The following is a 14,490-nucleotide window of genomic DNA, read 5'->3' as shown; positions in this document are numbered from 1 at the left end:
TAGTCGCCGTCAGCTGAAATTCGTAGCGGTTATCGGTAAAAGTAATCTAAACTATCAATCGCGTTCACTCGAGATATAGTTTTTCACATTCCATTCATAAATCGCAAAAAGAAAAACCACTACTGACCTACCTTTTAAGTGATCACACTGTAATAATCCTGACCTTCACATTTTCCAGAATATTTTCCATTGTAATTCCGCCATCTTCGTTTCTATGAGGATCATTTGTTTACATATGACATTCGTCACTGTACGCAGTTTCCTGAAATGTTCCTTTCATTGATGTGATAAGGTTTCCCGCGCTTTATGCAAATTTATGAAATTGAACTCCACAGAAACACTTCCGGTAAAAACAATGGCTGATTCCACCATTCAAAATCGTCTATGAAAAAGTGAAGGTCAGGATTATTACAGTGCGATCACTTAAAAGGTAGGTCAGTAGTGGTTTTTCTTTTTGCGATTTATGAATGGAATGTGAAAAACTATATCTCGAGTGAACGCGATTGATAGTTTAGATTATTTTTTACCGATAACCGCTACGAATTTCAGCTGACGGCGACTATAGTCCGTTGCTATGTGTGTTACATTTGAATGTTGTGTCGTTGTTCTCCTCTTATATTTAATGCGTTTCCCTCAGTTTTAGTTTGGTTTCCCGATTTTGTTTTTTGTCCATAGATTTTTTAACAGCAGTATACTACTGTTGCCTTTATTTATCTACAACTTATTATTCAGTGTCTTAAACTTAAGATTTCGGATTTATAGATAAATCACGTGTTTTGGTTGTACTTTTTCTACACTATAACTACACATGCTACAACCAATCTCATCAAAATAAAAAAAAATTTTTTTAATTAAATGGTAAATTAAAGAACCATATTGGAAATTAACTGGTGCAATTCATAAAGCTTTCTACTTTCATTATATTTCTTGACAACATCTATAAAAAAAATCGACGGTACTCTTCTAGGAACCAATTGTGTCGTTTAAATATCAGACTTGCTCTTGTACAGTAATGAATCACAGTTTATGAAAAACTCAGAATAGATCCGTCTAATATCCATTTTGTTAATAAATTCAACACATTTTACTGATATTTTTGTTAAACAATATTTTCCAAATATACCTCAGAAATTTACCCATTTCTGTAAGGTATTTAAAGAATGATTGCCCCGCCAACTACTACAATGTGTCTATTCATGCCTGGTCTAGATCGGGAGCATCTGGCTCATTGGTTAATGCCTAATATATTATTTTTTTTTATATAAATAAGGCCAATAACCAGTCTGTCCCGGTGTTGAACTTATGAAATTATCTTATCTAACATGAATAGCATAATATATAAGAAATCATATAATAAACAAAAATACCAAACGCAAAGGTAAATTCAAAGGAGAGTCCATAAAACCTGAAAATATCACATATCATGGAAATTTCATAATACATACAATGAACACTTACGTTTCCACATGATAATTGAATACAGCGATACGTGTATATCGTATTTTCCTTTTCAACCAACATTTTGAGAGTGAATTTATCAATAACCAGCTGTTTATATGTTGATTCTGGCCAATATTGTTCACACTTTTTCTGAAAAAAGAAAACAAGTTAATTAAACAATTTATTTCTTCTCATGGTAAAATGCTTATAAAATGCAGTATTGCTCATTTTTTAAATCATTCAACACTACTAATTGTAGTTCATATAAATATCAAGGGATTTTGCTTGTTTGTCATGATAAATCGACTGTAACTAAAGTTTTTTCTTAACCATAATAAACCATTGAGTAATGCTCGAATCTTAATTAATTAATGTATATTTGATACCATTGTGTGATACTCATTTTGGCTCTATGTTTGATATAAATGTGTAATTTGCTTATTCAAATATTACAAAACTCTTCCTGTGACTTGACTGGAAGTGTTGATCTCCATTTATTGTAGATCTAGTTCATTTAAAATTCTAACCAGGGTTCAATTTAAGTTTTTTGTGGCGGACCAGTGGACTGAAAAATCAGCTTGTCCGGCTATAAATCTACTGGTACTGCAAACATGACATTCATTTGACAAACACTAATATAAAATTTAATGCTAGTTGTTTACATTTATTTTCATGGTTTCTTTTACATATTTTAGTCAAGAAAACAAGAGAGAGTCTTATTATTTTAGTCAAGAAAACGAGAGAGTTTTAATCCTGATTTTAATAAAGACCTTGATAATCTCAATGAGCATTTCTAACCCAATTTAATAAAATCAAACTGATCAATTGCTTAGACATTTTAACCACCTGATGTAGAAAAACCACAGTTAAGTCAATAAAGTGCAAAGCGATAAAATAAGGCATACTTATAATCATACAAGACTTTTATTTCCTTTAAATTGCTGTTATGAAAATTAATCTTAACAATTTTATATATATTGATATGGTAAAGAGTTATTCGAAAAGGACAAAACTAGTATTTTTTTTTAATTTTGAATTGTATAAACGTATATATGTGATGATTCCTGCAAGTGTACCATCAGGATCATTTCAAAAGATTTTTTATGAATATAAATAAAATTGTCCTAAGTTAGCCAGTATTTGTTTTGATTGCCGTCGTTTAGTTTCAATCTAAGGAAAAGCAGTTGGAGAGATGCCTTTTCAATAGTACTATTTCATAGGAGTTTGCTCTTACTTTCAACAATACTATATACATGTGTATCTTTTTTTACCTTTTCACCTTCCATTAGTTTTGTGACCATTACAATTGTATCAACGTTTTCTTGCCAAATCATTTGCCAAAAATCACTTAAGGTTATCTTCTTGGGTCCTATATATATATAAAACAAAAACACACAAACGTGATATTACAACTTTATTTCAGACCAAAAGTGCAACTGAATCCTCATGCAACTTTTGGACTTTCACTACTTAGCAATAACATTAAAATTTAAAGTGTTCTGCACTAGATGCGAATTCGGACAGTTAATGTCTCTTTAGTATGACCGAGGTAAAATTTTTAGAAAATCCGAAGCTTATTAAAAAGATATTAAGCAATAATCCAAAAGTTGCGTCGTAACACCATGTCTTGCTCACACTATCACATTTCCATATCTAGGGAACCGTGAAATCTGAGTCAAAATCCACAACTGAATATTTTTATAACGCTCACAATATAATGAACCTATGTACTAAACAATCAATACTACATTGAGACTACATTTTAGTAAAACTGTTCGAAAACAAAATACCAGTCAGCCGCTCTTGTAGCAAGCGCATATATGGGTCACCTGACAGCATTTTAACATTGATAAAGATTGATAGATAAAAAAGGAAAAAAACGCTAGATAAAAAGCAATTTTGATTAGCTAAATATTTCAGTCAATGTATAGATGATAATAGCAGGATAATAATTACAAATATAATAAACAGCTGCGCCATGAGTGCATGATACGCCCGTCGATTTTTCAAAGAATTCAGTTCAATAACTTCTCAATCAAAAGACATACTTTTATACTAAGTAAATTGTTACTTGGATAGAGAGTTGTCTCATTGGCACTCATACCACATCTTCATATATATAATTGGGTTAATAGATATAAACAATTTGCCAAAATGTCATATTAACTATTGAAAGCATTTTTGAGTTATTGTCAGAAAACTGGAAAATAACACCTTTTTAATGAATAAAAACCATACCTCAAAAATCAAAAATTTATAAAACACGAAAGGGAGCTCACGTCAATAGTTCATCAACATTTTATGCAAATTGGTTAAAGCGTTTTTAAATTAATATTCGACATATTGACGACAGAAGAAAGAACGGACGAAAGGACGGACGAACCAACTTCAAAATCCACTGCTTCCGGGCCGCGTCATTTTGATTCAATCAAAGACTGAATGAAAAGACAAAAACTGTTTTCCGTCTTTAAATGGTCCCGTAGACTGTTCATCAGTGTTTTTAATAGGTTGGTTGTTCAAATCTGTACTTGACTTTCTACATTACTCGATGAGTCTTGACAAAGAATGGAATGTGCATGTCTGTCTAACCGAAACAAAAGAATCAAAAAGCATGATAAAATCCCTTAAACAAAATATTAATTTTGTAGGTATCTGTTTTAACAATGACCATAATGATCTTTTCCAAACATTTTTATTCATTTTGTGGCAAAAAACAACTTAATTTATAGATTGGTTATTAGTTTTTTGTGTCATCTTTTAAATGGATTTGTTTAATCATTATATTTATTCACGGTTTACCTTGTGTTGCAATATAGGCATTGTCTTTGCTGTAATTCTATAAATAAGAACATAATATTTAACAATGGTAGCATTATAATTTGTATTTAATAATCCTTTATATATTTTTGATGAATTCGCGAAAATTTAAAAATATTTGAGTCCAATAATAACTACATCTTCGGAAAACAGAACAGAAATGAACATGTACCTACATTTTAATAATTCGATATCTCTTCTACATTTGCCATTTAAACACTATTTACATTTGTTCATATTTTACTATAATAAAAATAACTTACTTTTATATAATTGGCATTAATGTAGTCTGTGCTGTCATCATACATTTCTAGCTTAACTCTTGAATGGTCGTCTACGTAAATATAAAGTATAACAAATTGAGTTTCAATTATTACATGAGTGTTTGTCGCTTGCTGTATGAAATATTTTATGCTTCCCCTGGCATATCTATGTTTTGCCCACACATCAATAATGTTTTACAAAGTCTTCGTAGTAGCAGCAGCAAACTTTTGAATATCGTATGAGATTAGACATGTATAGTACATAATCGGTTGAGATTGGTATATTGCTGCTCAAGTAAAGAACATTTATGATTTTGAAATTCAAATGATCTCGTCTGTCATAGACTTTGGTACTGAGATGACCGATTGAGTTTAATTTGAGGTTAATGTCTGAATATATGTCGGATACAATGGTGTGTGTTTTTTATTCTCTAGTTCAAGAAGAAGGGAGGAGATTAAAAATACAATATAATTAACATTAAGGTTTGCAAACCATGTTGAAATTAACAACAGTAATTCATTTCAATTAAAATGAAGATACAATTGCTTGCCAGTCACCTTAAAGTATTCTATCAAAGTAATGGTGTGATATGAGTTCAAATAAATTTTACCTTTTTGAGGGTAACATTGTGTCTACTCTTACATCGAAATAATATATTCTTTTTCAAAACAAAAACACAAATAACAAAACCATTCACGACGTCAGACTATTGTATGAAGACGTTTTTCGACACAAAAACGACTGATTTGTTTTAGTTAAAAGCCAGACTAGATTATCATGCTTTAAGTTTTATAAAAATGTTAATCTTTATACCTTATCTTGTAGTATATAGAAAATCTTAACTCGAATAATGATTATTAAATAATGGTTTATGTCAAATCTCTTTTTGATTTTTCTAAAATTTGACATGCTGTTAATTTCATGGTTTTTTTTTCAAAATAGCAACTGTTACAACCCAAAACACGAATACATTCCCAAGAACTCTGCAAGAAGGATTATATTCAGAAAAGAGATTTGGTAACGGATGTGAAGCACTATTGCCATCGACTTTATAACACATACGATTTATTTAAACTTACTTCTAAGTAAATAATATGTGCAAAAGAGAGACGAAAGATACCTGAGGGACAGTCAAACTCATAAATCGAAAATAAAATGACAACGCCAGGATAAAAATGAAAAGGACAAATAGACAAATAATAGTACACATGACACAACATAGAAAACTAAAGAATAAACAACACGAACCCCACCAAAACTAGGGGTGATATCAGGTGCTCCGGAAGGGTAAGCAGATACTGCTCCACATGTGGCACCCGTCGTGTTGTTTATGAGATAACAAATCCGGTAAATAGTCTAATTCGGTAGGTCACATTCATGAAAGGGAAGGGGATTGTAGTTACGACGTAAGGAACATATCCGATATCATTTGGGAAACGGTTATTCCATAACGGTCAACCAACTCGTGATGGCGTCCGTAAAATTTACGAAGAGATGATTTCAACTTCACCGTTTGGAACTCTTGATTTAATAGCTTCCTTGTGAGCAACAACCACCCTATATCAAGAAAATCATGATAGAAAAAGCAAGCAATGTAATGTAATGTACTCCTGATAAAATAAGAATTAACATTCTTCTTTACATCTTTTTCAATTCAGAAGGAATCTTACAGGGAAATGTGGTCAGAAAACGATTCTTCTGTCTATTTTCTTCTCTTTCGCCCTCTAAATGTGGAAAGTTTGAACCCTTTGGAAGCATCTGCAGTATAAAAAAAAAAAGATATAAAAACAGCTTTAATAAAACATTTAGTTTTTTTTTAATATGACTCATCATTATGTAATAACGCTAAATAAAAGAAAAGAAAAAGTAACAGTATTATTATACATTATATTTGGGAAATTGCTACATGTTGAGTATCTTTGTAGCATGTTTTTTTAAATTTCCAATAATATACATGCATTCTCATTTCATTGTTTATTTGGTACACATATCTTAAGGTTATAAAAATATGATTAATATGTTTTCATCGATAAACTAAAGTATGCTGTCTGAATTAATAGCATAAGGCTCTTAATAACACCGGTATTCACATGTAGAGCAGTTTCGTGTTTCTAAGTCATGAGTTTTCTATGTAGTGTATTTCTGACTAGTATGTCTTATTGTCGTTTTTTGTTTTATTCCACTGCGTTTTTAGTTTTTTGTCGACTTATGAGTTTGCAATCCCCCTCTTACATTTTTTTGACATACAGAATTGTCTATATAAATTTCTTTTTTTAATTTGTAAGCAATAATAATTGCCCGGATAAATTTTGAAACATACATCACACACATACACATCTATAATATACTCATCCACTTACAGAATATTCCCTTTTAAATGCATTATTTTTTCGTTTGATAGTAGCGATGCTTGGTAAGTTGCCAACTGCTATATTGTATTCTGAAAATGCGTTGTTTGCCTCTGTATTTGAATATACATTTGAAGTATCTTTTAACTCTGTATTCCGATAAAGATTAACAGGTAATGTGCCATTGGCATACATATTGTTTGTCGATGAAATATTTTCTAACTCTACAGAAACTTCTCGGTAATCATTCAGTCCTTTTGGAGACATTTTATTTTCGACATGTGCATATTGTGGACTTTCAATTGTTTCATTGGAATATCCTGTAAATGAAACCTTGAAAATTATTTTTTATAATTCTTTATTTTGTCTCATCATCTCATACAATAATTATTTGCATTTTTGCCATTAAATAACTGTTAGAGTTATCGCTTATATTATATCAGAACACAATAGAAAAGATAATAATTATAAAAATTAAAAAAAAATGATATTCATAAATAATTAAATTGATATTAATAGAAAAGAATATCATTGACGAAACTTACTTGTATTATGAAATTCTATATTTGGTTAAATTGTATAAGAATTGTTTTATCAGAAAATTTTGATGGTTATTTTGATGCAATATTTATTTAATAAATTTTTCCTCTTATTAATACCAACAACAGTACTTTTTGATAATACTTTGTTTTATGCTAAATGCATATGTTTATGTTAATTTCTACCTCATTTTTGGCCTAGAAGAGAATTGTCGCATTGACAATCACACTATATCTTCTTATTTTCATATGTTTATGTAATGATAACTCTATTTATAGTGTTGAAAGCTATAAAAGCCATGGCTCAAAAGGAAAAGGACAATCAGACAAATAATAGTAAACAGGAAACAACATAGAACACTAAAGACTAAGCAACACGAACCCCACCAAAACTGAGGGTGATCTCATGTGCTCCGGAAGGGTAAGTAGATCCTGCTCCACATGTTGCACCCGTCGTGTTGCTCATGTTAGTATTACAAATCCGGTAAATAGACTAATTCGGTAGGTCAAATTCGTGTCAAACTCACATTGAAAATGATTCTAGCCAAATTTAACTTGCTTTGAAAACGCTGTTTATTATATTCATGTTACAGTGTATTTTTTTATTTTAATGATAATGGTTTATACATGTAGATAAAAGTTTCTTTTTAATATCAATAAATTTTGACTTCACAACCGAAAATATATATTTCTCTCAATATAGAAATGCGTTTAACAAAACCCATTTGATATGATATACAGAGCAGTTACGTGGCAATAAATTTATACACACAAAAGTTCCAACGAAAGAAAGCTTATTAGAAGTAAAACAACGATCATCACATTATCCAGATAGACTTTGTAGGGGTAAATTCAGTAAATAAATATACGTCATCAGGGACCGCCCATTTAGGAGAGAGCTTTCTGTATAACACTGAAGTCATATGCTCTTCTGATTGGTAGATAATGTTTGTAATAAATATTTTTTGGCAGATGGATCAAAACTAGAGTTGAAAAAAAATAAAAAAATAAATGCAGAATGTACGTAATTTTTTTACTACAATGTTGAAAAGTAATGGGGTCAGTATAGGAATTCAGTGCGAATCTACATTGTTTGTAAACAAGGCCATGTGAATGCCAAAAAAATGCCGCATGAACCTATGTTTTTATTAGTGCAAAAGATAGGGCTACATTTGTACTTTCATGAATGTTATATGAAAGTTTCCAATTTCTAAAGGTAAATCAGGTATAGATTTTATTCCATACATAGATTAGCATTAAAGTCAATGGGAGACTTTTTACTGAATTTACCCCTGTTATTGGGTAAAATTACTGGGCAAAAACCTCCACCTATGTCTATAACATATATACACAAAAAAATAACAAAACGCATAGTCTGGATAGAAACGCTGCAACAGCACATGTTTTTTTTCGGACACAGGGATGATTAAGCCAAATGGTATACTTTTTATGAGAAATAATTTATATCAACCGTGACTCTTTGGTTCAATTTTATAGAGTCTTTAACTTTCTCATTTAAGAAAATTTGTTTTTGCCGAAACAAATGTGCATGTTATAAAAAAAACTATGAATAGAGAACTCCGAGGTCAGTATTTCCCTATATATATCATGTACTGTGTGACGACGCTAGAAACGAACTGATGAGGACATGTATCACCCAGCCACCGAAATAAAATTGAGAAAGGAAATGGTGAATATGTCAAAGCGACAACCACCCGACCATAGAGCAAACAACAGCCGAAGGCAACCAATGGGTCTTCAATGTAGCGAGAATTCCCGCACCCGTAGGTGTCCTTCAGCTGGCCCCTAAAATATGCATAATAGTACAGTGATAATGGACGTCATACTAAACTCCGAATTATACACAAGAAACTAAAATTTAAAATCATACAAGACTAACAAAGGCCAGAGGCTCCTGACTTGGGACAGGCGCAAAATTGCGGCGGGGTTAAACATGTTTATGAGATCTCAACCCTCCCCCTATACCTCTAGCCAATGTAGAAAAGTAAAAGAATAACAATACGCACATTAAAATTCAGTTCAAGAGAAGTCCGAGTCTGATGTCAAAAGATGTAACAAAAGAAAATAAATAAAATGACAATAATACATAAATAACAACAGACTACTAGCAGTTAACTGACATGCCAGCTCCAGACCTCAATTAAACTGATTGAAAGATTATGTCTTCATCATATGAATATCAGGTACAATCCCTCCCGTTAGGGGTTTAGTATCATACTATCATAAAATATATGAGAAGAACATAACCCGTGTCATGCCAACAACTGTTTTTTTAGAAATAAATGTGGTTAGTTCCGATGCAAAGACCCTATCAGTGAATCAATGTTAAATCCAAAATATGCAATCTTTAATGACCTGACAACAGTATCGTAACTATATCCCCTTTTAATAAGTCTATTTAAAGGTTTTGTTAGTTTCTGAGGAGAATACTGACATTTTTGTGCTTTATAAAGAATATTTCCATAAAATTTTGGACGATTTTAGGCGTGCCTAGTATGTCGAGTGGTCTAACGCGCCGGGCATATGGCAAGGCGATTTGGTGCCACGATATCTCAGTAGCATGAGTTCGATCCCGGCCAGTCTGAAAATTAAACCCAGCAGTGTTAGAATTAGATTTTTATGCTGGCAATAGGATTTAAACTCACACGAATGATAGACTACAGCAACAATCGCTGAGCTTCTGGTCCAGCGCTCTAGACCCCTCGACCACATCTGATATATATTATTCGTCTAAATAACATCCCAACAATAGTAGATCTGTAAATTTGTATCATGTATATAGCTATGGAGTATTGTTTTATTTTTTTTACTATAACATTATTGAAATGTTGTTAAAGATTGACTGATATCTGTCATATTTAGCAAACATAATATATTCATCCTTCTACCACTTAAGCATTTCTGATATTTTCTGAACCACTATTTTTATTACACATTTCGTATTTCTGATTTGTTATAATAGAACAGTTTATTACGAAAAAATACCTGGATTACACGACTCTTTTACATCATTTCGAAAGTGTGTGTCTCTTTTTGGTGTACTAAGACCCTTTGTTCTTTTCCTATTGTAAATATAAATATACAAACAATGTAATCAAGTTCAGAAAAGCGAAAAAATAACAATATCTTATAAAATGTGTGCTGCACCAAGCAAAACATATCCCAACCTGTACTTGTAAGCTGCGCGCTTAGCGTATAATTCGTCAATTGTGAGATTATCCATCTTCTTTCATTTTTTTATTTGGTTTATCAGTCATTCATTCTGAAAATAGTTCACTTATACCAAATCACTTATAGCACAGCATTTGATTACAAAAAAAATAATTTCAAAACTTTGATGACGAAGCATAAACATTGCGACAAAGAAACGGAAGATTGCTGTTATCGTTCAAATCTTTGCATCATAATTAAAAGACTTTCGATTGGGAGTTAAAAGTTGATGATCAATATTGTTGAAATAGTACTGTTTTAAGACGAACTAAAGGTTCGGTAAAACAAGGTTTGTATAGATCAAGTTATCTATAAAATCATGAAAACAAATAACACAAACTTGAATTTTTAGGTCTTTTGATTTCAGATATAATGTTTATTAAAGATTTCATAATTTCCAAGACAGACATATCGATACAACCGTATATAAACGAATTCAACATCAAACTTATAATACACTTGATACTATCTTTTTTTATATCAAAAAAGTAATAGCATAATTGTTTTCCCCTATGACTCTCCGTTAAATTGGCGGGTTATTTTTCTTCATAAGATTGTGATGAATTTGTCTATATTTCAAACAAAGAAGACTTGTTATGGGTCAAGATTGTTCTGTCCAATACTACAATTAAAGTTAACATAATATTTCATAATTGAAAAGAAAATAACCACCACCGGAAGGTAATCAATCAAAATGTAACACCTTATTTTCCTGTTAGCAACCTTAGAAATCATGTCACCTTAAGCTTCAAAAATATTTTATAGAAATACAAAATAAAAAAAAAAGTGAAACACCAAAGAAAGGTGTTTATGACTGATAGTTTAAATATACGTTGAAATGCAGTATTATATTTTAATTTCCTACAACTGTCAAATTGAATGGAATATTTTTTTCCGATCCGTTTTTGATTTTTACAAAATACGACGTACCATGTTTTGCTTGTATAACGCATAACAAACAGTAGAAGACATCAATTATTATCCAAACTGCCTGACTGAAACATCAATTAGAATTCATAAAATCAGTTTTACCTCAATGCACTAAAATAACGATCGAATTTCCAAAAACCTCACCTCTATATACGTAGCTATCACGTGTAATTTACAATTCAAAATGAATCTCTTAAAAAAAATGATATTGGGTGTATGTAATAGAATAAAATTGAGAATGGAAATGGGGAGTATGTCAAGGAGATAAATAACCGACCAAAGAGCAAACAACAGCCGAAGGCAACCAATAGTTCTTCAATGCAGACAATCCCGCACCCGGAAGCATTCATTAGTGGGCCCATACATGAACATGTGTACTAGTTCAGTGAAAATGGACGTCATACTTAACTCCAAAACATATATATGACCTTGGATTAAAAAATTCTTTATAATGAGTTAAGCAATGTTGTCATTCAAAACATATTAAGATCAATTCAGAGAGAAAATTAGATTTCGTCGGAGAATATAACAAATGTGGTTAGAAGAGCAGCCCAATAAAAGGTACACAACCAAAAAATAAACAAAGAATTGACACTTCATAATAATTTCAAAACATAAGAAGCTGCTTCAAAAAGGGCAACACTGCATTACTTTCGCGCGTTTCGGACCGCTTTTCTAGATTTACCTTCATAAGAAACATTTAAAGCCAAACATTTGAAATCTAAAGATTGTATGCATACTTTATTAAACCAACATTTTTTTAGATTATTGATCAACTATTTATCGATTTCGGGTAATCTACAATTGCTAAAATGCACTTCAGTCGAATTCTGGAGGATAGTTGACTTAGTGGCAATCATACCACATCGAGTTATTTCTATATTTCCATAACTTTAAAAATAGTGCGAAAATTTATAAATACGGCATGCTTTTGGTGTATAAATGAGACTGTTTCTTCTCAAATCGTAAAATGAAAAGCTTAAACTCATATTTATGAGTTTACGCTTTTTAACGAATGGAAAATAGCTGCCATAAACTGGCTTGGTACAGTCATTTTCCTTATGTAGAAGATGTTGGATTAAACTTGGTTTAATAAAGCAAATGAAATAAATTCAATTCAATTACTGATTTAAGATTAAAAAAAAGAAATTAAGAAAAGCTTCAATAATGGAAAGATGGTGGCGGACAGACGACGTTCGACAGACAATGTGAAGTATTTCGAATAGTTTGAATAGGCCTTTCCACCACATGATGTAAAAGGTTTTTTTTTTACTTTTAGTTACCAAGGATATAAAATCGTTCAAACTATGAAATTAAAGAAGATGTAGTGTAATTGTTATTGAGACACCTATCAAATATAAATCAAGTAACGGGAATTTAAAAGCAATTAACGTACACCGTCAATGCCTTTCACAACTAATAAAACAATATTATATGGTAACTTTAAAAAAACGTCACGAGAAAATGAGACATATTTCAAATGAAAAAAATCAACTATCTAATTAAGGACAAAACAATAAACGAAAAACAAACATTTTAAATAGCAATCAACAACACCCACTGAATATTAACGACCTAACCTGGGACAGTGGTATATAGCACATAATTTTAAATAAATTTTAATAAAATCATGACTTATCTTTATAGACCATTCAAAAAATTAGGAGCACAGAGGTAACCGATATCCAGGATAAGTGTTTTCTGCTATGCATGCATCAAACGCCGCACGAATCAACACTCTTACAAAATGTTACAATCCAGAACAGGACACAATCGGTAAAATAAAGATATACAACTGCAAAACATGTCACTGTCAATGGGAAATATAGGATGCAAATACACTATTAAGTCGGGAATTGACCAACAGAAAATCATCCATGTATCTGAACGTGAAACGTAGTGGTTTTGTTTTTTTCTTTGAGAAGAATATGTATGAATTCTTCTGCATATGAGTACAATTGATTCTTACTTTTGAATATTCTCTCTCCTTTGACACAATGTAGAATATATTTTTTATTGAGCATAGGTTATAGTGGTATAACGCGTGAAAAAATCAATGGTTTTTATGAAAGTATATCTGTGTGGGTTATTTATCAATAAATAATTCGACTTCAGATTTTTATATAAACTGTGTGATAAATGAAAAGATACCTGAAAATAAATATTCCAATTAATGATATTGCAATGACAGCCAATATTGCTCCAATAATGCCTCCAACGATTGTTGACTTAGATTCGCCGTTGTTTAATGACGCCGTGCCTTCAAAATACATATGAACAATAAAAGGTATTGTAGAATATATTAGAAAATAGTAAATAAAACTGAATGCATAAAGTGGTACAAAACATGCTCTGTAGATGGGCTATAGTGGCATTAGATAAAACTATAAATTTCGCCCAAATTGTGAGTCTGTATTATCTGGTGCTTTAAAAAAAAACTTTATTATTATGGTGAAAAAATTCCAGTCTAGTTCTTAAAGCAGGAATGAAAACTGTAGAATTGGATCTTACTATATTCATCCATAACGAATGTTTAAAATGTTTTAGGTTGTATGAGTATTTTAATAAGGTAATCATATTTTTCAATCTTAACACCATCTCATTTGGCTCTTTGACGTAGATTATATTAACCTGTCCTGTATAAAAGCTGTCTTGCAAGGTTTGACAAAAAGAAAGTTAAGAGGTCAATGAAACTTTTCAAAGATAAACGTAACTAATTAAAAATTTCTGGAATCAATAGACATTTAAAACGTACTGTCGTTACGTGAATTTTATAGGACATTAGAAAACAAAATAGCTTTTGATAAAGATATGACTTAAAATAAAGAATAAAACTATGGCCTCTTGTGGCCGAAAGAGCCAATACCTTGTACAGTATATGATTTACACTAACATAGCACTTATCTAAATAAAACAAGCAG

General features: G+C 31.0%; 1 protein-coding gene across 3 annotated transcripts in view; it reads right to left on the bottom strand.

Annotated features, from left to right (window-relative positions):
* LOC143047995 (uncharacterized) overlaps positions 1 to 14,490 on the bottom strand; it is a 109,035-nt gene that overhangs the window by 12,228 nt on the left and 82,317 nt on the right. For all 3 annotated transcript variants that reach the window (XM_076221403.1, XM_076221420.1, XM_076221412.1), the window contains 8 exons: positions 13,721 to 13,829; positions 10,415 to 10,491; positions 6,882 to 7,189; positions 6,192 to 6,279; positions 4,521 to 4,591; positions 4,240 to 4,276; positions 2,712 to 2,809; positions 1,459 to 1,590 (listed from right to left, as the gene is read on the bottom strand). In XM_076221403.1, coding sequence (XP_076077518.1) covers positions 1,459 to 1,590; positions 2,712 to 2,809; positions 4,240 to 4,276; positions 4,521 to 4,591; positions 6,192 to 6,279; positions 6,882 to 7,189; positions 10,415 to 10,491; positions 13,721 to 13,829 — 920 coding nt within the window. The remainder of the gene's footprint in view (positions 1 to 1,458; positions 1,591 to 2,711; positions 2,810 to 4,239; positions 4,277 to 4,520; positions 4,592 to 6,191; positions 6,280 to 6,881; positions 7,190 to 10,414; positions 10,492 to 13,720; positions 13,830 to 14,490) is intronic.

The sequence above is a fragment of the Mytilus galloprovincialis genome, chromosome 1, assembly GCF_965363235.1.
Source record: "Mytilus galloprovincialis chromosome 1, xbMytGall1.hap1.1, whole genome shotgun sequence".
NCBI lineage: Eukaryota > Metazoa > Mollusca > Bivalvia > Mytilida > Mytilidae > Mytilus > Mytilus galloprovincialis.
Note: the sequence above shows the minus strand (reverse complement) of the source record. Positions and strands in the feature narration are given on the sequence as shown.